Source organism: Adiantum capillus-veneris, chromosome 4, assembly GCF_014529385.1.
Source record: "Adiantum capillus-veneris isolate H3 chromosome 4, ASM1452938v2, whole genome shotgun sequence".
Classification (NCBI taxonomy): Eukaryota; Viridiplantae; Streptophyta; class Polypodiopsida; order Polypodiales; family Pteridaceae; genus Adiantum; species Adiantum capillus-veneris.
The window spans coordinates 13933404-13960126 of record NC_140934.1 but is presented as its reverse complement, the minus strand read 5'-3'; the positions used below and the strand labels follow the sequence as shown (position 1 = coordinate 13960126).

Here is a 26723-nt window from a genome sequence, read left to right as displayed (position 1 = left end):
TACGCCAAGGATTGCACCAACTCCTATGGAGCCTTTGGTCAAGACGATGATGGACATGATGTTACAACAAGAAACGTGGCACGAGGAAAGAATGGCAGCCTTAGAGCGTGAGCGCGAGCAAGCACGCTTGGCGGACAAAGAAAGCATTGCATCCTTAGAGCATGAGCTCGAGCAAGTACACTTGGCGGCCGCAGAAAGAAAAACAGAATTGGATCGCGAGCAAGTTGTTCATTCTTCATCTCTCATTTCTAATGTGCAGGCGAAATTTGAAAAGAATCAAGAGAAGGAAACTCTCTCGGTCCTTTCTTCTCCAAAGCACGACACACATGATTTGCATGATCAAGATGTGATTATTCACGAGCATGATGGTTTGCATGATAATGATGTGATTGTTCACAAGGATGATGGTTTAGTTGATACTTTGTCTAGTGAAGCTAACCTCGTTGCATACTCGATCAATCACGAAGAATCGATCTTGGCTCTCGAGTCGAGGTCCAAAGAACCCCTATAGGAAATATTCTGTTCTCGAATGATTAGTCAGCACGCATTGTTCGAGTGTTTCATTCGTGATGGTTTCCTGTATATTAGTCACCGTCTTTATGTGATCCCTTTTCATAGGCATGCCATATTGTACAATGAACACGATTCACTCATGAATGAGCACAGATGTATGCGGATTACTCATGAAAAGATAAAATGTTTGCACCCAAGGAGTTCACATTCCATGTCTCTTCCTTGGCATGACACAGTATTCGAAAGAGCACAAGAAGGATTGAGCATCAAGCATCGGCATATCCATTGTGATTTGCCACAGTTGATAGATTTAGATCAAAAAGTCAAGTTCGAACTCATTGTTTGCGTGTGTTTGATAAACAGTTTGGCACTCCGTCTCTTTGTTCATCTACATTGCATGCACAGTCTTTAAAGAAGACTATAATTTTTCCAGTCACTTTATATGGAATGGGTATGTTCATGTTTTTGTGTTGAAAGTGGTTTCAGGAATTTTCATCCTCGGAGATTCTTGAAGAAGGTAGACGCATGACTATAGACGAAGTTGAAGCATTGAAGGAGCCACAGATGACTTTGTGTCGCTTTTGCCGCGGCCCAAAGAAGCAAGCGTAGCAGACCTTTATGAAGTTCAAGTATCGCATGACCCACGCATCAGATGGGCAAGCGAAGAGTCCTTTCCAGGATTCCAGACGCTGTTGGCGATCTCCCTCGACGCCATACAATTCGGTACCAATACCTCACTTTGAAAAGGAGGGGATGTCACGTACACATCTAACCCTATGTGTAAGTGGACAAGCTACTTCATGACTAGGGTTCAGTTCAATTCAGTTAGCCTAGCTTAACAAGTGTTCTGGAACTTTTGTGAGTCTGTTCGCAGACCGTGCATGTCCAGGCACTTAGAGTAGATGCATATCCTCTGGTTGCACACAGCATGACCATCAGATTTCAGTCAGAACCCATCAGGAGCATTTTTACAATGCATAGTATATTCTATGGTGGGAATCCAAGATATACATGCTTCCGAAAATGTAGCGTTGGACGATTACAGATTACACAATCCCACCAACCTGGCTACCACACATATATCAACCATAGAAGTCTTCTGGTGTACTCTCAAGGACAAAGTTCTCTAGCCAAATTCTGTCTGGAAAGAGTAGATACAATTGCTTAACTACTCCTTTGAGCATCATGAACCATGCTTTTACCTTGCTCCATAGGGCTAAATCAAGTCACTATGGGTTCCATCTGAAAGGCTTCAAGATATAGTTACAATAGTTGAGGTGAATCAACCAATTCAGACTCTTCCATCCATGTGGCATCCAAAGATGGATAGTTCTTGAACTTGACCGAGTAGCCTCTTGCAACCTTTCCTCTAACCTTCCTTTCTTTATGTGCCAATATCTGTTCAGGAACAAGGATCTCATCCAATTCTTCCACTCTGGGTTGTGCCTCATCAAGCATATTCTCTGGCACATCACCAACAAAGGGTCTTAGAAGGCTGACATGAAAAGCATTATGTATTTTCCAGCCTTCTGGTAGCTTCAACCTATAAGCTACATCACTGATCTTTTCTGAAATCTGAAAAGGACCATAATATCGCATACTGAGCTTCGGAAACAAACGTTCCTTGCCTTTCCTTATCCTTAACCTAGCCTTTTCAAAGCCAAAAGCACCCAATCACCAAGTGAAAATACAAGTTCACGACCCATTATTAGTCGTCTATTCTACCTGTACTTTCAAGACACAACAAAGGGGAGAGGGATACAGGCTGCTAGATTGCACCTGTATGAGTAGACAGACACCAGATTGGCCCCAAACTTAGGCGCCCCTTTCGGTATTTCTTTATTGTTAAAAAAAAGAGGGAATAAACGTTGTGGTTCCCTACAAGCTGCCCCGCACAAACTTGGCTGAATTTCAACTGTTCCGGCCCGATTTCGGCAGCATAACTGTACTAGGATCCTTCACAGTCAGTATTCCCACGCATGGAATGACTTTCACGACGCATACGGGCACTTTGAAAAACCTGGCGAGAATCTGCAGCACGCTGAATTCTCTGTTTTCAACCCCGAAAATGCGCCAAATCACCTGTACAGCGGTCCCCTCGCGTCCCCGAACCTCCTGGGGGTATTAGGGACCGTTTAGGGCCAAAACCCTAAACATGCAAAAATACACAACAGGCTGTAATTTACTGTTTCGGGCTCCATTTTGCATGCCGGTCGCATCCGTAGCAAGTCCTCGAGCTCCCGCACCTGTAGGGCTACATGCCCTTTGAATCGGACGAGATTTCTGGCGTGAAACCTCTCCGAATTCACCTGTACCTGCGGGGGGGATTAGCCGCTAGCTAATCCAGTACCTGTGCAAGAGGCTCTTGCCTCGGCAATTGCACATGAACCCACACAACTGTACATTGGTCAATTGAAAAGCCCACTAGAGGGGCATAACATACTGCCATTGAGGAGAGAGAGGGCAGTGCGTAGCGTGCAGGGCATCACTCCTGGCACCGCACTGTACATAGGAGGGAAAGCAAGCACTCCATAGCTCTTAACCTGTGACAGACTCTCAAAGAAGAATCCTCCCAGCATAAATCAAGCACCCCCTCTTCTGCCCTTAACCTGTAATGCATCTGTGAACAAGTAGATGCAAAGACAGGAAGATTTTCATGGCTGCCAAAACCTGCGTATCGCTGAAAATGCAGTAAAACAGCCCTGTAAACACGCATCTGATGCCTTCCAATGCTGAAAATGAGCTCCTTGGTCCTAGGTAAAGTCAAGGGTGGCTCAAAAACGGAGAGAAATGGCTGAAAATCACAGTTATCAGCCTCTAAAACTGCTCCAGAAAGTCAGTTACGGATTGTCTTCTCCCAAACTTGGTAAATTGACCAAAAAGTGCCACTTGGCACTCATACATGCAATTTCCCCGCATTGGGCTTCCTGCTTAAAAATCTCTCAATTGGTGCATCAATTGACTTTGCAGCAGAGTGATAAAATGTTCCCCAAGTCATTCCGGATGTAATGACGCGAACACATTTTCAGGTCCCAAAATAGCAGTTCCCTAAATTTTAGGAGATGCTGCCATTGTATCTTTCTAGGTCATCCGACCCCCTTTGTACACTGCAGCCACACCCAAAACTGAAATGTAACCTCTGTAGCAAAGGATTCCACTTTGGCTAGTCAATGACCCCACTTTGGCTAACCATAGTCTTTGTCCAACCTTAGTGCTCTCTCTTGCCCTCACGCCTGGACTCTCTCTGGACAGTTCCACACTAGCTATGCAATGCAGGGCAGTTAGATTTCCCGAGGGGTGTTTCCAAAAAGTGAAAGTAAATAGATAATAAGAAAGAAATCAACAAAAAGAATAGATAGTAGTCACACGCTGGTGACATACCCCCTCTTGAAATCTCAAACGTCCTTGTTTGCATCTATGTCGTACATGCTCACAGTCAACACTGATGTATTCAACACCTGTCGACACATGTACGACACATACATGCTCATTGTCAACCCTCGTGTATTCAACACCTCGTCGACACATGTATTGTCTGCGTGTCAACCATGTCCCAATGACATAGTGGTAGCTTCGCACTCTGCCATTGCTTTGAGTCACTAACTTTCCAATGACAAAATGGTAGCTACACATTTTGCCACTGTCTTATAGTACACGTTGGATCTCGTAATACTTTCGAGCATACCCAAACCGACAGTTTAAGAATGCAGTTACACATGTACTCTTTAATAGAAGCAATTACTGTATCCTTGACAAACTGATAAGAAATACTCACTTCTATAGCACTAACCATACTTTGTTCCATAAGAGCTATTGCCAAACTGACAATCTGTACAGCTCTAACATTCATGTAACAGGTATTTCATTTGAGCTCACTTTAAATACCATGTACATCATTTCTTTCAGAAGCCATTGTCACACTGACAATCCATGTAGCTTTGAAACTCAAGGGGTCAAGGTAGATTGCAAATCGAAGACTTCAAGGTAAAGTGATAACACAGTTGGTGACTCTGCAAGTTCACCTTCTTCCATCCACTTAGCATCCATTGGTGGATAGTTTCTGAACTTTACCAAGTAACGCCTAGCAACCTTGCCTTTCACTTTCCTTTCTTTGTGCGCCAAAATATGTTCCGGGACCAAGATCTCGTCAAGTTCCTCGACTTCCGGCTGATCTTCAGCTGGCATATCCTCTGGCACATCACCCACATAGGGTCTGAGAAGACTCACATGAAACGCATTGTGAATCTTCCAACTGTCAGGCAATTTCAGCCTATATGCAACATCACTGATTATGTCGCACACTTGAAAAGGCCCTTAGTAACGCATGCTGAACTTTGGAAACAGTCTTTCCTTGCCCTTCATCTTCTTTAACCTTGCCTTTTCAAAGCGTAAAAGCACCCAATCACCAAGTAAATATACCACTTCACGACCGTGACGATCAACTGCTTTCTTTTGCTTTGCCTGAGTCTTTTCCAAGGCCACTTTGACCTTCTTGTACATTTCATCCATGTCCTGAACATACCTATCTGCTTCAAATATCTTGTCCTTTGTATGCAGTATGGGAGGGACTTTCTTGCCACCTTCAACTATCTCAAAAGTGTATGCATACTCCACCAATGGCAAATACTGCTCCCACTTTCCTTTATGCTCTGACACATAGAACTTCAGAAGATCTAGGACAGTAGAATTTGCCTCTTCTAACTGCCCATCTGTTCGAGGATGAAATGACGAAGAGAATTTGAGCGTTGTGCCCATATTCTCAAACAAGCCTCTCCATAACAAACTTGTCATGCGTGGATCACGGTCGCTAACAATTGATTGTGGCATGCCATGATACTTGAAAATATTGCTCATAAACAAGCGTGCCATCTGATCTGGCTTTATCTTCTTCCTGACAAGAATAAAATGAGCTTGTTTGCTGAATCTGCAAATGATGGTCCAAATACCATCGTTTCCTGTCTGCGTTCTCGAAAGATCAAAGATAAAATCCATAGCAATACTTTCCCATGGTTTATCTGGAATAGGTAGTGGTTGCAATAACCCTGGTGCCTTTTGCTTATCAAACTTGACTTTCTGGCATATTAGGCATTCTCACACAAAGGCATCCACATCTCTTCTCAATGTAGGCCAGTAGAAGAATGTCTCAACCGCTTTAACTGTAGCATCGATACCACAATGCCCTGCATATGGTGGGACATGACTCTCTTCCATAACTTTGCGTCGCAATGGCTTTGTGACACACAATCTGCCATGCATCATCCGTTTGTGGTGGTCTTGAAGACTCACCCACTTCATGTGTCTGTTGACCCTGCGAAGAGGAAACCTCTTCAGTCACATCATCTGGTCTGCCAACCATAATTGCAATTCCCTATGTCTGGTCTATGATCCCCTGTGTCTTCAAGCCCAAACTGACCAAGGCTCGCTTCTATGGGAAAAAGTGATTTAATCCCGGCGATGGAACCATGAAACCGGCCTGTACAATCCAAAAAGGGCGGTAGACTTTACTTCAAACCTTGATTTAGCTTTCACCCATTATTAGTCGTCTATTCTACCTGTACTTTCAAGACACAACAAAGGGGAGAGGGATACAGGCTGCTAGATTGCACCTGTATGAGTAGACAGACACCAGATTGGCCCCAAACTTAAGCGCCCCTTTCGGTATTTCTTTATTGTTAAAAAAAAGAGGGATTAAACGTTGTGGTTCCCTACAAGCTGCCCCGCACAAACTTGGCTGAATTTCAACTGTTCCGGCCCGATTTCGGCAACATAACTGTACTAGGATCCTTCACAGTCAGTATTCCCACGCATGGAATGACTTTCCCGACGCATACGCGCACTTTGCAAAACCTGGCGAGAATCTGCAGCACGCTGAATTCTCTGTTTTCAGCCCCGAAAATGTGCCAAATCACCTTTACAGCGATCCCCTCGAGTCCCCGAACCTCCTAGGGGGTATTAGGGACCGTTTAGGGCCAAAACCCTAAACCTGCAAAAATACACAACAGGCTGTAATTTACTGTTTCGGGCTCCGTTTCGCGTGCCGGTCGCATCCGTAGTAAGTCCTCAAGCTCCCGCACCTGTAGGGCTACTTGCCCTTTGAATCGGACGAGCTTTCTGGCCTGAAACCTCTCCAAATTCACCTGTACCTGCGGGGGGGATTAGCCGCTAGCTAATCCAGTACCTGTGCAAGAGACTCTTGCCTCGGCAATCGCGCATGAACCCACACAACTGTACATTGGTCAATTGAAAAGGCCACTAGAGGGGCATAACATACTACCATAGAGGAGAGAGAGGGCAGTGCGTAGCGTGTAGGGCATCACTCCTGGCACCGCACTGTACATAGGAGGGAAAGCAAGCACTCCATAGCTCTTAACCTGTGATAGACTCTCAAAGAAGCATCCTCCCAGCATAAATCAAGCACCCCCTCTTCTGCCCTTAACCTGTAATGCATCTGTGAACAAGTAGATGCAAAGAGAGGAAGATTTTCATGGCTGCCAAAACCTGCGTATCGCTGAAATCGCAGCAAAACAGCCTTGTAAACACGCATCTGATGCCTTCCAATGCTGAAAATGAGCTCCTTGGTCCTAGGTAAAGTCAAGGGTGGCTCAAAAACAGAGAGAAATGGCTGAAAATCACAGTTATCAGCCTCTAAAACTGCTCCAGAAAGTCAGTTACGGATTGTCTTCTCCCAAACTTGGTAAATTGACCAAAAAGTGCCACTTGGCACTCATACATGCAATTTCCCCGCATTGGGCTTCCTGCTTAAAAATCTCTCAATTGGTGCATCAATTGACTTTGCAGCAGAGTGATAAAATGTTCCCCAAGTCATTCCGGATGTAATGACGCGAACACATTTTCAGGTCCCAAAATAGCAGTTCCCTAAATTTTAGGAGATGCTGCCATTGTATCTTTCTAGGTCATCCGACCCCCTTTGTACACTGCAGCCACACCCAAAACTGAAATGTAGCCTCTGTAGCAAAGGATTTCACTTTGGCTAGTCAATGACCCCACTTTGGCTAACCATAGTCTTTGTCCAACCTTAGTGCTCTCTCTTGCCCTCACGCCTGGACTCTCTCTGGACAGTTCCACACTAGCTATGCAATGCAGGGCAGTTAGATTTCCCGAGGGGTGTTTTTAAAAAGTGAAAGTAAATAGATAATAAGAAGAAATCAACAAAAAGGATAGATAGTAGTCACACGCTGGTGACACATAAATCCTTGCAAAATCTGAATCTTCAGCATATTGTGTCTTCATTTCGTCTAGTTCACAATGATACGGAATTGACACTGCTGAAATTTAGGGCTTTCAAGTTTCCTGACAACATGTCAGCCACCATGTTCTTTTTCCCTTGCACATGCACAATCTTAAAATGGAACATTGACAAGATGTTTGCCCATCGCATGTGTTTCTCAGACAACTTCATTTGTGTGAGAAAATATCGCAAGGTTTGATGATCCGTTTGGACAACAAAATCAGCCCCTAGCACATAGTGTTTCCAACTAGTGACAGCATGAATTACTGCCAGCAATAATTTCTCATAGACTTGCAAGTTCCTTTCAGTCTTCAAAAGAATTCTGTTCACGTATGCAACTACTAGGCCATTCTGCATTAGAGCTGCACCAAGACTATGGGCACACGCATCACACTGAACCACAAAAGGTTTCGAAAGATCTGGCAAAATGATTACAGGATCTGAAGTCAGCTTCTCTTTCAAGTGTTTGAAGGCTAAAATTTCCTTGGCTGTCCCCTTGAAAGTAACTCCTTTTCTTTGCACTGCATGGAATGGAGAAGCAATCTCAGCAAAATTTCGGATGAACCTCCTATAGTAGGAACATAAGCCTAGGAAGCTTTGAATGTCATGTACGGACTTCAAGTCTGGCCATGACCTATTTGCTTCCACTTTGGCGGGATCCATGCATACCCCATCCTTTGAAACAATGTGCCCAAGGAAGTTAATCTCTTCCAAAAAGAATTCACTCTTCTTCGCATTAATGAGTAGCCTGTTCTTACGTAACTCATTGAAAACTACGGTCAAGTGATCCCTATGCTCCTCTTCGAATTTTGAGTAGACAATCATGTCATCAAAGGTACCCACGAAGTTTCTATGTGGTCTAAAAATTACGTCAATCGTTCTATTAAGCGTGGCAGGAGCATTTGTGAGACCGAATGGCATGACAAGAAACTCATAGAGACCAAATGTTGTCCTGAACATAGTCTTATGGACATCTTCTAGCCTAATGCGTATCTGATGGTAGGCACTCTTGAGGTCTATCCTTGTAAACAATGACGCTCCCTCAAGCCGATCAAGAATGTCATCTATCCTCGGTATTGGGAATCTGTTCTTGATGGTATTCTTATTCAAGGCACGATAGTCAATGCACATGCGCCATGAACCATCTTTCTTCTACACTACGAGTATAGGCGGACAAAAAGGGGATGAACTGGGTTGAATCAGCCCCTTCCTAACTCATAATCTCTTTCTGCTGAGCTGCACTAACCCTATATGGTGGTCTATTAGGTGGACTAGGAACCTGGCACGAGATCTATGGTATGATCCTCAGGTCTCTCAGGAGGTAACTCCCCTGACGAAGAGTCCGAAAAACAATCACTGAAACCACTTAAAAAAAGTTGACCTGTCTTTATCTAAGGTAGACAAATTAGATACAACTTCATGTATTTCTTTTGCAAAAATCAAGTACGCAGAAAGATGATTCTTTATTACAGATGAAATAGCAGAAGCAGAAACAACTAGAAGCAGAAACCACTGGAACAAACTCGCCTTTAAGCTTTACATCAAGGACATGAGTCTTTCCTCTATTTACAAGGGTAATCTTTTTGTTGTAAGTATCCACCATAGTATGCAACATGTAACACCATGGGATACCTAGTAACACATCACAGCCCTCAAGTGGCATAATATGAAATTCTTCCACATCCACATAGCTCTGAATGTGCAGACGAAGCTTCCCAAAAATGGGAGTAACATGCTTTAAATGACCTGGGCATGCCAAACCTGCTTCCCCTGTCATACCCATCTCCTCTACACGAATGCCCAACTTTGATGCCAATTCTGGTGATATGAAATTTGCACGGGCTCCTGGATCAAAGAAAACACAACGGTCTGGTCTCTAACTTTGCCCCAAGCTTTGCACAATTCCATGGCATCTATGTTGGGCTAGTCTCCAACCAAATCTGGGACAAGTCCTGCACTCGGCTTTGGCTTCTTCCCTTTATGGTCTGACTTGTCATCCTTATTCTGTGACTTCTTCTGTGGGCATTCATTTGTGAAATGTCCTTCCTCTTCACAAATGTAGCATTTCTTGGCCTCTCTAAGCGCTTTCCTTTCTTCAAAAGTTTTGCCAGAAAAATGCCTTTTTTGTCCTTGTCCTCGTCCCCAAGAAGATTTAGATTGCTTCTTGGACGTATCAGCTTCTTCATTGGAGGGCTTGTTTGTGGGAGGCACAAAAGGCTTTGCTGCAACATCGCCCTTGGCTGAAAATTGTTTGCCCTTGGACCCTTTCTTGTGGCTATTTCGATCAGAATCTCCCTTCCACAGATTGCTGGCCACTCTTGCATTCTCAATCAAGTGGAACATATTCATGACAGTAGTCTTTGTGCAATAGTTCCTAATTTTCTTGGGCAATCCGCAGCAGTACTTCTCAATCTGTTATGACAATGGCACAAACTTGTAAGAGGTGACTAGCAACAGTGCGGCCCAAAACTGTTTATTGTACTCTTCCAGATTCGCACATTGTTTAGCATTCAACTCGTGCCATTCTGTCATCACATCCACTTCAAAAGTGTTTGTCAGCCATGCAAGCGCAAAAAGCTTTTTGAATTGGACCCACGTTGTTGGGGCTTGACCCTGCTTCAACAATGCGGTCCACCATTAAAGCACATTCCCTTTCAAGAAAGTGGCAGCCTTGTGTATCTTGAAGATTCTGTGAAGTTTCCCCCAGCATAAGCTGCATCGAGCTGCTGTATGAAAGTCAAAGCCTTCAATTGATCCTCAGATCCTCGCAAAGTTTCAAACTTCACTCCCTACCCACCTTCCTTGTAATCCTTTGGCTGACTCAAAGGAGCCACATTATCATAAACAGGTACATGTAACAGTGGTGCTCCATGACTGTTCATTCCAGCACTCGCATCACCCGTTTTACGTGTCATATCTGCATTTTGGGCATATGGCTGCGAAAAACCAGCCATACCAAACTCTGTTCCAAGCACTCGAAACTGGCCATAGGCACCCTGCAACCCTGGTTGGCACACCCATGTTCGCGTACATAGGGTTACCCATGCCTGTTTGCATTGTCTTGAACACATTCCCTGGCATATAACGTACGCAAGTTCCCAAAATTGGCGCCCCTTTCGATATTTCTTTCTTCTTTAGGAGGGTAAATTACAAAGAAGAGTCCTAAGAATCCTTTAACTGTATCCCGCTAGATACCACCTGTTCTGGCAAAATTTCGACAACATAACAACACCAAAACTTGCCCAAAACCAATTCCCCTGCTTGAACTCACTTCTACTGGCATAAACCCTCTGATTCCTACCCAAAAACGGTAAATTCAGCTCGCTGTATTTACTGGTTCTTGCCCTGTTTTCAGCCCTAAACAGTCCCCGAACTGTCCTCTATCAGTGGGGCACTGTTCCCAATGGTTCTGGCGTCCGTATGGCTGAAAAACAGTCAAAATACAACGCATAACCAGCGCTAAAATTGCACCTGTACGATGAGATTATCACCCTCACCGGTGCCTACTTCTGGAGTAGCAGTTAGCTACTCCTGTTCCTGCTCAAGGAGGCTCTTGCCTCACCATAAAAGCATGAAACCATACAGATGTACAACAGTCAAATGAAGAGCCCTCTTGTGGGGCATGACATAACAGCACGTAGGGGGGAGAAAGAGAGTAGTGTGTAGTGTGCAGGTCATCACTCCTAGCACCACACTGTACATAGAGTGGAAAGGAAGCACTCCATAGCTCTTAACCTGTAACAGGTTTCCCAAATGAGCCCTCCCAGCTACAAAATTCAGCGCCCATTTTTCTGCCCTTAACCTGTAACAAATAGATGCAAAAGGGGAAGATTTCCATGGCTGCCAAAACCTACGTATGCTGAAAGCGCAGCAAAACAGCCATGTAAACATGCATCTAATGCCTTCCAATGCTGATAATGAGCTCCTTGGTCTTAGGTAAAGTCATGGGAAGCTCAAAAATGGAGAGAAATGGCTGAAAATCAGAGTTCTCATGAGGCCTCTAAAACTGCTCCAAAAAGTAAGTTACGAGTTTTGTTCTCCCAGACTTGGTATATTGGCCAAAAAGTGCCACTTGCCACTCATACATCCAATTTCCCCGCATTGGGCGTTCCACTTAAAAATCTCTTAACTAGTGCATCAATTAACTTTGCAGCAGAGTAATAAAATGTTCCCCTTGTCATTCTTAAGCTAATGACGTGAACACGTTTCATGGCCCAAAATAGCAGTTCTCTAAATTTTAGGGAATGCTTCCATTGGACTCCCATTGGTCATCTGACCATCAAAGCCCACTCGGACCGCATCCAAAAATGCAATGAGCCGAGCTATCGGGTACTTTCCTTAGGTGACCCCACCTTGACATTGTACCTTTATTGAGTTCACTTCCTAGTATCCACCAACTTGCTAAGTGCGACATGGGGACCTACATGATCTTGAACTGAGCCTAGACATCCTTTTACTTTACGAGTTCCAGTGTCGATCAACTTCCCATCTACGGGTGAAACTACCGTTCACATTGGCCATACAATGTCCGACCATTTGCAACTTCAAAAAGAGGGTCTCAAAAATTAAACAAAAATCATTGGAAAGAAACCAACAACTAAGGTTAGCAATTGCCACGTCCTCGTGACAAACCCCCCTCTTGAAATCACAAACGTCCTCGATTGCATACCATAAATACATGACACTGATGATCTTGTGTTGTTAGCACTCTTTTATCATCGCATGTATCCGCAAGAAAGGTCGTAACACATAGATACAAATGACTTAATGAGACCTTCATACTTTTGTCATTTCCATCTATTACACTGAATTCATATGTACATATGATGTGCTAGCTCTATCATTATCCCTCCTTTGCACACGTTGGGTTGGGACATAAGACGCTCTGGAGTCTAGGAATCAGAAATAATTATCACGTCCGGTTATGACAAATCGGGAATCTCAATAACTTCCGGTTTTGGAGTATCTATAATAATTATGTCTTCGGTGTAGTAGGAATTTCCGCGAGAACGCTGTCCGGAATCTCCTCTTTGTATGAAACTTACGGGATGTCCACTTTGAATTCAACATTTGCCATGGATACGGTGCCGATGGCGCACGGAGGAGAGGACGAGTGTGAGAGGAGGAACCAGTGGGGGCAAGGCGGCAAATTTGGAAACTCTCACTAACTATCCTGCTAGGTTCTTCACCTTTTTTTTTAAGTAAGTTTTAATTGAAGGGTTCAAGTGAAAAGGGGCTTTCACATGGTTTTTAAATAATATGGGGTTGGGCGGCCACTTATAAAATGAAGGGCCTTGTGCTTAGTGTTAAAAAAATGTATACGTTGTTGGTGTTTTACTCTTTACGTAAGAAAGCCAGAGAGTGTCAAAAACAGCCAGCGCATGAAGGGGCAGCCAGCGTTTGAATTATTTCAGCCCATTGGTGACACTTGCAACAGCCAGCGATTTCAGCAAGGGCAGCGTTTCAACATGAAAGAGTGTGCGCCAAGGGTTGCCTGGAGAAGGGGTGCGTGAAGAGCATGCAGCGTTTCAGCCCTTCAATCAGCCAGCACAACAGCGCATAATTTGGGGAAAGGGTGCACAAACTTCAAAGGGGCACAACCTTTGGAAAAGGTGCGAGCACGGAGAAGAAGGGGCATGTTGTTTGTCGTGTGCCCGTTCGCAGGAAGGGGTGCGAGGGCGGGTTAGAGGGAGTACAACCCGAGCAAAGGTACACGAGCCTCTCCGGGTACGTTACGCACACACATCTGTGTTCTGTCTTTATTTATAGAATTGGAACAGAAAAATTCATGTTACCTCATGCTTGTATGCACATGCGTACCATCTTTCTTCTGCTTCCATGCAACTCCGGGAAAGGGGGGCGGGGGAGAGGGTAGCGGTGAGAGTGAGAGGCTCAAAACCTTCGGGTCCCAGGAAAAAATTTGCTCTGATACCACTGTGAGGATTCTAGGTACTAATCCTTTATTGAGTACTTAAACTCATGATTAAGACTTAAGAAACTTGAACTGTACTCGAGACAAGACTTAGAAGACTCTGTGTTTGATTGATTGAAAGTGTGATACAAGGGCTCCTTATATAGGAGACGAAGAGACATAAATGAAAAGATACGTCTCATGGTGAAGAGATGCGACTTTAGACGTAAGGACACATCCTTTCGGCGAAGAGCTGCAACCATTGGGCGAAGAGTCGCACCCGTAGAGCGAAGGGGTGTGACCATCCAAGCGCAGGGGTCCTCCTTGGCATGGCACTTCGCATATCTGCAACTAGGAGTAGATGTATTGCTATTAACATAGTCACAATCGTGACATAGGCCGTAACCCAAAGACCTCAAGATAAAGCTGCAATACATTTGGTGACTCTGACAGTTCATGCTCTTCCATCCACTTTCCATTCATAAGTGGATAGTTCTTGAACTTCACCACATAGCATCTTGCAACCTGTCCCTTAACTTTTTACCTGTGCAAGAGGCTCTTGCCTCTGCAAACGAGCATAATTCCACAACATTGTAGCGTACTACCCACGACCAAGTAAGCTCAATTTTCAAGATGATTTACCAATGCGTCAAAGAATCCAAGCAATGGCCTCAGAGAATCGGCGAGCAGCGTGCCACTTGGCAGACCCACATCACTCCCGCAGGAGATCTAGTGGCCAATCTACCACTGTGAGACCTCTCCCTATCTCATCTTGGTTCATACTTGTAAACCCTAAAAACGCAGCAGAAAATCAACCCTAATTTGACCACTTTTTGGCAGTACGAACATGCGGAATTTCCTGTCTGTCCTTCGAAGAGGAACCCTCTTCCATAATGCCCTTCCCTTTGTCAGCCATAGTGTAATCCCGCGTTCCTGCACTCTGTCTTTACCCAAAACAACCGAGGCTCACTCTTTGAGGAAAAAGTGATTGATATCCCGAGAATGGAACCTTGAAACTGGCCCATAGGGTGGTAGGCTTTGGCTTTCACCCGAAATTCTTTACTTAAGACACACACACAGAGAACGAGCAAAGGTAACCTGCGACGAATTAACACTTAGGCACACACACGACTAGGAAGCTAGAATGCTCCGAGCAGACACCGACAACCTGTAGGGCCCAAAATTGGCGCCCCTTTCGGTATTTCTTTATTCTTTAGGAGGGTAAATTACAAAGAAGAGTCCTAAAAATCCTTTAACTGTATCCCGCTAGATACCACCAGTTCTAGCAAAATTTCGGCAACATAACAACCCCAAAACTTGCCCAAAACCAATTCCCCTGCTCGAACTCGCTTCTGCTCGAACTCGCTTCTACTGGCATAAACCCTCTGATTCCTACCCAAAAACAGTAAATTCAGCTCGCTGTATTTACTGGTTTTTGCCCTGTTTTCAGCCCTAAACAGTCCCCGAACTGTCCTCTATCAGTGGGGCACTGTTCCCAATGGTTCTAGCGTCCGTATGGCTGAAAAACTGTCAAAATACAACGCATAACCAGCGCTAAAATTGCACCTATACAATGAGGTTATCACCCTCACCGGTGCCTACTTCTGGAGTAGCAGTTAGCTACTCCTGTTCCTGCTCAAGGAGGCTCTTGCCTCAACATAAAAGCATGAAACCATACAGCTGTACAACAATCAAATGAAGAGCCCTCTTGTGGGGCATCACATAACTGCACGTAGGGGGGAGAGAGAGAGCAGTGTGTAGTGTGCAGGTCGTCACCCCTAGCACCAAACTGTACATAGAGTGGAAAGAAAGCACTCCATAGCTCTTAACCTGTGTGACAGGTTTCACAAATGAGCCCTCCCAACTACAAAATTCAGCGCCCATTTTTCTGCCCTTGACCTGTATTGCATCTGTGAACAAATAGATGCAAAAGGGGAAGATTTCCATGGCTGCCAAAACCTGCGTATCGCTGAAAACGCAGCAAAACAGCCTTGTAAACTTGCATCTGATGCCTTCCAATGCTGCAAATGAGCTCCTTGGTCCTAGGTAAAGTCATGGAAAGCTCGAAAATGGAGAGAAATGGCTGAAAATCAGAGTTCTCAGCCTCCAAAACTGCTCCAAACAGTCAGTTACGAGTTTTGTTCTCCCAGACTTGGTAAATTGGTCAAAAAGTGCCACTTGGCACTCATACATGCAATTTCCCCGCATTGGGCTTCCTACTTAAAAAACTCTTAACTAGTGCATCAGTTGACTTTGCAGCAGAGTAATAAAATTTTCCCCTCCTCATTCTGAAGCTAATGGCCCGAACACATTTCATGGCCCAAAATAGCAGTTCCGTAAATTTTAGGAAATGCTTCCATTGGACTCCCATTGGTCATCTGACCATCAATGCCCACTGGGACTGTCACAAGTGATGACGTGGCCGACAGCAGAAACCGTAATGTCTGGTTGACACCCTAAAATTCTTGCAAACCCTAAAAACTGCCAAAAACCCTAATTTGCAGTAAACCCTAATTTCTGGCTGAAACCCTAAATTCAGCAAACCCTAAAACTGCCGACGTATGATGACATGGCAACAGGTACGGATTTCCGCTTTTTGCGGCGTGAATTATGGCAACCATAATTTGCTTTTGCGTCAGTTTTGGCTACGCAATGAGAAAGAGAGAGAGATTGCTTTTGCTTTCAGTAACTCTCTGTGAGAGAGGGAAAAGAACTTTTGCTTTCAGGCTTTTGCTTTCAAGCTGGGCTTTGCTTTTGGTATCCCTTGTAAACATTTAGATAAGTGGCTTGGGCCTTCACTTCTCAGAGCATCTGGACGCAGAGTTTGAGAGTGAACCTCGAGTCACCCTCTTGTACTTTGAACTGATTAATTTAAAAAGAAATACCGAAAGGGGCGCCAGTCTTTGGGGCCAATATCTCTAGGCACGGAACTCCGCTGGGCCAGTGCAAATCTATTGTGATCTGTGAATTGTTTGAAGTGGTTATTTGGTGCTGTCGCGATTGATTCTTGACTTGGAGTGTCCAAGTTTGTTACAGTGGTATCAGAGCACGGCCGGATTCTCTTCTACGGGAAATCGGATCCCCAATTTTTTTTCCTGCGGCACCTATGGCTTCACGCAAGGATCAGTCGACTCCCTTTGCATCTGGAGATGCGGACAGGGATCACAACGAAGATTCCGGCAAAGAGTATGGCCCGCCTCGGCCTACTCAGGCGGAGCGGCGAGAGATGGAGCGTCGCCAGTTGATCGGCGATGCAACGAAGATAATGCTCAATTTTGCGAAGGACCCAAAACTTGCAAAATATATGAGCGAGACTTCTTTTCAAGAAGTGCATGAGCAGTGGCAGAAAACCACTACACCCACTCTCAAGAAACCTTCTGCTCACAAGAAATATTCAGAGAAGGAATTAGAAGAGGTGGTTGATGCACGGATCGCCCAGCTTTTTGACGCGCAAAAGAAAGCCAAAAAGCACAGCAAAAAGCAAAAGAAAAGCATTGACTTCCCGGGATATTTGGGTGGTCAGTCAACTTTTGATAAGGCAAAGAAACAGAAGAAGCGTGTTCAATTTGAAGAAGTACCCAGTTCTTCTTCTTCTTCTTCTTCTTCTGACAGTTCTTCTAGCTCTTCAGATTCGAGCGAAGAAGACAGAAAAGGTAAAAAGCGAAGCAAGAAACAAAGCTTCGGAAAGGGCAAGAAAAAGGCAAAGCAGGCTAAATCTCACCCAGAGCCTGACAGTTCTACTGAGGACTCGTCTACAGACAGCTCACATTCTGATGATGGAAACTTCTATGCGAACAAGAACTTTTACAAAGCCAACCAGTATGACTTTCTCGAAGATAAAAGCAAGAAAGTCTGAGAGTTTAAGGAAGGTGGCCACTCGATCAAGTTTGATACCTTTTCAAGATACTCAGATGCTTCGAAGGCTTTGTCGTTTATACAGCAGTTTGACATTGCTTTCGCGGGAGGACGCTATTCAGAGCACTCCAAGATTCGGAGAGCTACCTCTTACCTTAAGGGGAATGCTCGTACTTGGTGGTCCACGCTTCTTTTCAACAAGACTGCGCCAATTAAATGGCTGAAATTCAAAAAGCTTTTTATTTCTTCTTGGTTGACGCAAGAATATGAACGAGATATAAGAGCTGCTTGGAACCATCTTCAAATGACCAAGAAAGATACAATCAATGCTTATTGTGAAAGATTCTAGAGCTCTTTTCTACCCGCGTCTTCATTCAAGAAGATCACGTTCAGAGAACAGATTGAGCGGTTCACCTTGGGTCTACCTACAGAGATCCGAGATCACTGCTTGGAGCAGAAGTCAGCTTCTATTCAGGAGTTGATGAGTCATGCGAAGCGGGGCTTTGCCATTCACTCTGGCAGTCTGACTTACCCCACAGATGAGAACATGCCACAACGAGCCGAACAGACTTCTGGGAATGAAAGTAGAAAGAAAAAGAGCACCCCAGAGAAAAAGGATGCACGACCCAAGCTTACTCCTCATGAGCGAACTCGATTCATCAAAGAAGGGAAGTGCTTTGGATGCGGGGAACCGGGACACATCTCCGCGAAGTGCCCTAAAAAGGCACAGAAAGAACAGAATGATAAGGACGACGACAAGCCTGAGAGTTCGAGAGCAGCTGAGGAATGTGGACGAAAAGGCAAGATGAAAACAGGATTGGTTCCAAATTGTGTGGGCACCGATCCCGACACCATGGATGAGAGTACAGAACTTTGCCGAGCTTGGGGCAAAGTGAAAGATCAAGAGGCCCTGATTTTCTTTTATGGATGGGCCAAGGCCAACTTCATTTCACCGAAATTGGCGGCGCGGCTCGAGATTACTCCCGATTGGATGGGACCACTTGCGGAGGCAGTTCTAGCGGCACTCGGCAAGGACGTAGCCATTACACCTGTCATTGGCAAACTTCGGTTGCATTGTCAGGGCTATTTGGGGCATGAGGACTTCTTCATAATGCCTTTGGAGGGTTCTGATGTTCTCTTAGGGATTCCTTGGTACCACAAGAACAACGCCGTGGTCGACTATCGGGCAAGAAAAGCGACTTTGACTACAGAAAAGGGCAGAACAATTGTACTTGATATTAAATTGAAGGGCGAGTCTGTCCCTATTGTATCGGCTTCGGCCATTTCAAAATTAATGAAATCCAGTCTGTTTGTTTACTCGATCTTTATGAAAGAATTGAGCGATAAGGATAGGACAAATATGTCTAAACTTGATAAAGAACGCCAAGATTTTCTCCACTCTCACGCCGATTGCTTCTCAGAGGGCCTACCAGGAGTTACCACCTACTCGTCCTAAAGATCATACCATTGATCTGATACCTGGAAGCACACCACCGAACCGGCCACCTTATCGTGTGAGCCGAGCACAGAATGAAGAGATTATGAACCAAGTGAAAGACCTCTTGGAAAAGAGTCTTGTCCACCCTAGTACTTCATCGTATTGCTCTCCAGTGTTGTTGGTTTTGAAGAAAGACGGATCTTGGAGGATGTGCATCGATTATAGAGCTCTCAACAAAATCACCATCAAGAACAGATTTCCGATTCCTAGGATCGATGATATACTCGACAGGTTACAGGGATCCTCGTACTTTAGCACGATTGACTTGAAGAGTGGATATCATCAGATCCGAATCGCGCCGGGAGACAGCTACAAGACAACATTCCGGACTACTTTTGGGTTATTTGAGTTTTTGGTGATGCCTTTGGCTTAACCAATGCTCCTGCGACGTTTAATCGCATGATGGACAGGATTTTTCGAGAGTACAGACTATTTGTTGGCACTTTCTTTGACGACATCATTGTTTTCTCCAAGAATGAGGCAGAACACAGAGATCATCTGCTTCAGGTCTTTCAGGCATTACGAGATCACAAGTTAGTGATTAATGCAAAGAAAAGTGAATTTTTCCTACCACAGATACACTTTTTGGGACACATTGTCTCAGCAGCTGGAGTGCAAATGGACCAGGCCAAGATAGAGACTATTCGTGATATGCCCGATTTGAAGAATGTCCATGAAGTTAGAAGCTTCTTGGGACTGTGTTCGTACTACAGGCGGTTCATACGAAAGTTTGCAGAGGTTGCTTTCCCTTTGCAGATCTTGACACAAAAAGGAGTCCCTTTCTCGTGGGGATCCACAGAGGTGACTGCCTTTCGGACCTTGAAAGAGAAATTGACTACGGGACCAGTTTTGACTTTGTCGGACTTGCAGAAGTCATTTGAAGTATATTGTGATGCTTGTGGTTGTAGTCTCGGTGCGGTCTTGATGAAAGAAGGCCATGTCATTGCTTACGAGAGCCGATTGTTCTCTAGGCCGGAGATGACAGCACAGATATATGAGAAAGAGCTTTTGGCGGTTATCCATGCTCTTACTCAGTGGCGGCATTACCTACTCGGAGCAAATTTTATTGTCTTTACAGACCATCAGAGTTTGCGCTGCTGTCACAGAAGCAGCTTTTGGAAAAGCAGATGCGGTGGGCGAACATCTTGTCACAGTTTCACTTCCAGATTGTCCATGTTCAGGGACAGAAGAATGTGGTGGCAGATGCTGTGTCTCGGAAGCCATTGGTTCTGGCTATTTCCGCGATACATCATAGGAGCTTCGAGGATCTGGTTGATCAGTATGCCACAGATTCAGATTTTGCAGATATTTTCACACGGATACGGGATGGGGAGACAGTAGCTAGATACTCCTTCCGGGAAGGCTACTTGATGAAAAAGACTATGTTGTGCGTTACTCAACCGTTGAAAGAAAAGGTTATGACTGAATGCCACTGTCCATCTTTTACGGGTCACCGCGGCATTGCTACCACCAAAAGGGGTAGAGAGATACTTGTTTTGGCCGAGACTCAAAAAGGATGTGGAAGAGTTTGTGCGCAGTTGCTTAGTATGCGAGAAGGTCAAGTTTGACAGGCATAAGGCACAGGGATTGTTACAGCCTTTACCCATACCCACCCGCCCCTGGGAAAGTATTGTGATGGATTTCATTTTTGGTCTCCCGAGGACACAGAGTGGTCACGATGGTATCTGGACTGTTATTGACAGATTTAGCAAACGGGCTCATTTCATTCCAGTGAAGAAAACAGTCAAGCCGGATCACTTAGCAAGACTGTTTGTGGACCAGATCTTCAGATTACATGGCATGCCTGAGACGATAGTCTCCGACAGAGACCCCAGATTTACGCGTTTGTTTTGGAAGGCAATTTGGGAGAACATTGGCACGCGGTTGCAGTTCTCGTCATCGTTCCACCCGCAAACTGACGGGCAATCCGAGATTGCCAATTCAGTGGTTCTAGATTTATTGAAGTCTTATATCTCGGATCAGAAGACTCAATGGGAAAGATACTTACCTTTGGTGGAATTTGCCTATAATAACACGATACACTCTTCGACGGGGAAGGCGCCATTTGAGATTGTTGAAGGTGCTGCGAAGGTTCCACCCTTCCTGAGCACGAAAGATAAGATCTTTGAAGCGGATGAATATACGAGAGATTTGGATACGGCTTTTGCCAAGGTTCGCGAGACTTTGCAAAAGTCTCAAGAACGACAGAAAAAGGCAGCGGATCGCCATCGTCGCGACATGAAATTGAAGGAGGATGATTGGGTGCTCTTACGTTTTGAGAAGGTACGCCTACGAAAGAAAAAGGGAAAGGAGAGGCTTTTTCCAAAGCTTAGTATGTGATACTTCGAACCTTTCCAGATTACTGAAAAGATAAATGATGTCTCCTTTCGATTGGAACTGCCAGATACTTGGAGGATTCACAATGCATTCCATGTGAGTCTCTTAAAACCTTTTAAGGTGATGTGCCTGATGATGGGGAGCCTGATGAGTAACCTGAAGTGGAAGAAAACGAGGAGATCCTTGTTCCTAAACAGATTTTGACACATAAAGATACAAAGACTAAAGGTAAAGTCCGAAGGCAGTTCTTGGTTAAGTTCAAGAATTATCCTGCACTAGATGCGAAGTGGATGGAGGAGGAGGACCTAGCAGATACTCCTCAGCTTGTGAAACTTTACCTCCATGCTTTTGGTTTAGCATAGTCTACTCCAAATGGAACCCAGAATTCAACTTGGCCGGAGATCTGGTGCAATGGGATGCACAAGAGGGGAGTCACTCCGCTCCTTTGTCAACAGATGCCTTGATTTAGATACTAGAGTCACTGATGTCTCTTTGAGCTTCAGGGATACTGCTGTATGACTTTATGAAATGGAATTCCTGATAATGATACTGATTTGTTTCTTCACTTTTTTTGAGTGCAAGAACTGATAGACAAAATGACTGCAGCATTTTGGTCTGATTGATCTCGAATAGACATGGTTGCAATAGGGGTTAGTCAATCGGACATCGATGAGGTTCCGATTGGACCTAGATGTGATTGCTAGCTACATTGCCGATAAATCATGCTCTAAGATCCGAATGAATGTTGAATGTCATGTGATGTCCTGTGATGTCGTGTGATATGACTGTCGATTTGGTACATGTGCTAGATGTGTGTTCCTAGTACGTAGGTACTAACAATCAGTGTCTGCTAAGACAGTTTATGGCTTTTGTCGGTTTTGCAGGCGTAATCGCGGTCGATTACAATGCTTTCAAGAGGGGAATATGTCACAAAGTGATGACGTGGCAGACAGCAGAAACCCTAATTTCTGGCTGACACCCTAAAATTCCTGCAAACCCTAAAAACTGCCAGAAACCCTAATTTGCAGTAAATCCTAATTTCTGGCTGAAACCCTAAATTCAGCAAACCCTAAAACTGCCGGCGCATGATGACGTGGCAGCATGTACGGATTTCCGCTTTTTGCGGAGTGAATTACGACAGCCAGAATTTGCTTTTGCGTCAGTTTTGGCTACACAATGAGAGAGAGAGAGAGAGAGAGAGAGAGAGAGATTGCTTTTGCTTTCAGTAACTCTCTATGAGAGAGGGAAAAGAACTTTTGCTTTCAGGCTTTTGCTTTCAAGCTTTTGGGGCTCTACTTTTGGCATCCCTTGTAAACATTTAAATAAGTGGCTTGGGCCTTCACTTCTCAGAGCATCTGGATGCAGAGTCTGAGAGTCAACCCCGAGTCACCCTCTTGTACTTTGAACTGACTAATATTAAAAGAAATACCGAAAGGGGTGCCAATCTTTGGGGCCAATATCTCTAGGCACGGAACTCCGCCGGGCCAGTGCAAATTTATTGTGATCTGTGAATTGTTTGAAGTGGTTATTTGGTGTTGTCGCGATTGATTCTTGACTTGGAGTGTCCAAGTCTGTTACAGGGACCGCATCCAAAAATGCAATGTAGCCGAGTTGTCGAGTACTTTCCTTCGGTGACCCCACCTTGACATTGTACCTTTATTGAGTTCACTTCCTAGTATCCACTTGCTAAGTGCGATGGGGGGACCTACATGATCTTGAACTGAGCCTAGACATCCTTTTACTTTACGAGTTCCAGTGCCGACCAACTTTCCGTCTGCGGGTAAAACTACCAATCACATTGGCCATACAATGTCCCACCATTTGCAACTTCAAAAAGAGTCTCAAAAATTAAACAAAAATCATTGGAAAGAAACCAACAACTACGGTTAGCAGTTGCCACGTCCTCGCGACAGTTGCGTCCAGCGACTACAATGTGACTGCGCACACGAGACCGACACCTTGTAGGCCCCAAAAAACTAGCGTCCCTTTCGGTATTTCTTTATTCAATTTAAAGTAGACGATCCAAGCACTTAGTACAAGCTTTCACAAAGCTGTCCAAACCTAGCGAGGGGGCTGAAAACGCAGGTTTCTGACCTGATTTCGACAACATAACGACGCAAAAACCCCTACAGGTCAAAAGTACTTGTCGAGGACGGATTCCCTCACTTATTTGGAAGCTTTCTGGTGAGCTCTCACAGAAATTCATCGTACTGTAATTCTCTGTTTTTCATTGTCGGGTGCCCAAAAGCCTGTACACGTATCCAAAGGCTTTCATGGGGCTCCCTTGGTGTTCCCTTGCAATTTAGGTGCGAAACCCTAAACCTGCAGAAAAACACAACAGGCTGTAATGGTCTGTTTTGGATCCTTTTTAACCGAGCTAACACGCCTGCACGTGTCCCAAGGGCTCCCGCACGCAATGGGACAGTTCCCCTGTGAATTGGACTAGTTTTCACGCGAGAAAACTCTCCAAACTCGCAATCTTCCACGATGGAGCTGTGTACCTGTGGGGAATTAGCAGTTAGGTAATCCGGTTTCTGTTCAGAAGGCTATTGCCTTGGCAAACGCGCATAAACCCCTAGAACTGTACATATTCATTTGAGTAGCCCAACTAGTGGGGCATTACCATATGTGCCAAAGGGGAGAGAGAGATGCACGAGAGCAAGTCATCACGCTACATGAGACAGAGGAGAAGGCAAGCTTTCCATTAAAGCACTCACGCACACACTGTAATTTCCCTCGAGCAAAAATCAGCCTCCTCTCTCAAATTGGGCGCCCCCTCTTCATGCTAGAAGTGGCAAATCTGCCTGGAGCCGCCATGTGTCCAGTTTGCCCCTTTTGATCTAATTCTCTACTTCCCACTGACTTGAAAAGTTGTGACTTTCCGACAGGCCCAGACTTCATTTGGTGCACACAGGCTTCCATACTCATCAGAATGCAGTGCTAACTAGCCCGAACAGTTCCAGACTGACCAACCTAGACTCCCGATGTGAGAAACTTATTCGGCCGCAGCCTTTTCACACTCGCCATGCAATGTCCACTTGCACCTTTTCAAGGGTTCCACGGAAAACAAGTCAAAGTAAAAATAAATAAAAATATGTAGTACATATTAAGAGAAGGCAACAGGAAAAACACACCTCCTAGTGACAGTGACAGCTCACCAGAAAGCTTCCAGATAGTGAGGAAATTCGTCTTGGACATGTACTTTTGACCTACAGGGGTTTTTGCACCGTTATGCTGCCGAAATGAGGTCGGAAACCTGCGTTTTCAGCCCTCGCCACATTTGGACAGCTTTGTGAAAGCTTGTACTAAGTGCTCGGATCGTCTATTTTAAATTGAATAAAGAAATACCGAAAGGGATGCTAGCTTTTGGGGCCTATACGGTGTCGGTCTCGTGTGTGACATTCTAGTCACTGGACACATCTGTATTCTCTTTCCTTCTCAGTGCTCTGTGAAAAGTTAACAGGTAATTGAAATAGTACCGCCCTCTACGTTGTACAGGCCGGTTATAGGAAGCCTGTCAATACATGAACCTGTAACCCAAAGTTGCCAAGTGGCTAAGCTGTGTAAAGCTCCAGGAAGGCCAGATGTAGCAATCTGCGCCGTGAACGTCCTCCAAATCAAGGAGAGCCAGACTATGCAATTTGCACTGTAGAAGCTACCATAAGCTGCAGCAGTCACCGAGAAATCGCACGGACCACCACTGGATGGTGTCCTGTACTTGTAAGTAGGTAGGGTAATCCAGATAAGGGGAAAGCTAGACTCGACAATCTGCGCTGTGAAGGGCCTTGAGAAGAGATGTGGTCAGACCAAGCTATCTGCACCATGATCATCCTATATGAAGAAGGGAAGCCAAACTGAGCAATCTGTGCTGTGAATAATCTCTGAGAAGAGAAGTGGCCAGACCAAGATGTCTGCGCTGTCTTGCGTGTATCTCCTACCTCCAATCCTCCGATGTCAACCAAAACAGAATCCGCGCCAACAACGCCACCAAACCGCAACTCGGTGTGGCTCTCAATGTGAATGAGCTGGGAGTGTCGTATTGCCCAGGTCGGGGGATAAGTCAGTTGTAAGGTTACCGAGGGTGAGTCGCAACTCTGAAGGTGATGCATGTGGAGGATCAAATTGTCACACAACCATGATATGCAACCAAAGATACCACCATCTGGTGGCGACATATCTCGAATATTTGCACATTGAATAATTATGAAAATGTTTCATGAGGGAGCCTCGTCACCCTACAAGGAAAGAGAGAAATTTCTATAAACATGTGCAACCCTTTTGGCATCAAGAGTGTGGATAACCTTCTACAAGTCTTAACCCCGAAAGTTGATTACAAGTTTAACTTCATTCTCTGCTAGTAGGAGAAAAGTCACACACAAGCAAGGATATAAGCATATGCTTCTCAAGTCTTCATAAATGCATGGGATAAGAAAAGGCCAAAATATCAACTGCTCTATTCGACATTAACTCGATGACTAGAGCACTATTTTCCTTGACCAATGGACAAAGTTACGAGTCAAACATTTATAGTACAGCTCATGGAGGTCACGTGGAGATCAAATTACAAACCTGACAAGCAGCAACGAACGGACCAAAAGAAAAAGTGAGAAACAAGAGCTTACTTGGTATTGTGGATACCACCTCACCGACTTGCAGACGATCTATGCAGCAGCAGGTCAAAGGAAACCAAGAAGATACATCATCCGCACAGGACGTTAGCATTTCAGGAAGGATACAGAGAATGGTTGTTTTGCCAGCATTGTCCAGTCCTAGCACCAAAATTCGAGCCTCCTTCTCACCGAAAAGAGAGGCCAGGATTCGTGACATAAAAATCCCCATCGCTCTCTCGCTCTCTCGCTCTCTCTCTCTCTCGCGGGCCCACGGATCGTCGCTGTAGCTACCCAAAGTGCGGATCAAGCCAGGTTATCATTGGCGAATTTGTGACAAGGTTCATATGCATGTCTGCGCACCACCATGGAGTTCGATCAAGGACGCTGTCGTTCGACTTTCAATTGAGGAATGGCATTCGCTAACTAAAAGCACTGGAATTAGAGCCGGGTCGCACCAATTGCACTGGGTTAGGGGGGTAAAGCATTGCACTGGGTTGCACCCAAAGTGGTAGATGAAGAGGTTAGTAGTTTCTATTTTCAAGATCATAGCCTAGAGGAGATCCCTGATTGGAGATGGAAAGCTTCAATTTAAGGAGAGCCTTTAAGTACCCAAACCCAAAAGATAGCTTACTCTCCTTTTTCAAAGTGCTAGTATGTCCCTACGATTTTCAAAAAAGAAGGTAGGTGGCGAATCTTGAACAAATTCTGATGACCAACTTGAAATTAAAAGAAAGGGCGGTGACGATCCTG

At 44.8% G+C, this 26723-nt stretch overlaps 1 protein-coding gene across 1 annotated transcript in view; it reads right to left on the bottom strand.

Annotated features, from left to right (window-relative positions):
* ARF3 (ADP-ribosylation factor 3) overlaps nucleotides 1-26344 on the bottom strand; it is a 131295-nt gene extending 104951 nt beyond the window's left edge. The window contains exons 1-2 of the mRNA XM_086510175.1: nucleotides 26100-26344; nucleotides 25986-26024 (exon numbers count right to left, since the gene is read on the bottom strand). Of these exons, the coding sequence (XP_086366301.1) occupies nucleotides 25986-26024; nucleotides 26100-26202 (142 nt within the window). The 5' untranslated portion in view covers nucleotides 26203-26344. The remainder of the gene's footprint in view (nucleotides 1-25985; nucleotides 26025-26099) is intronic.
* Between the last annotated feature and the right edge of the window lie 379 nt (nucleotides 26345-26723).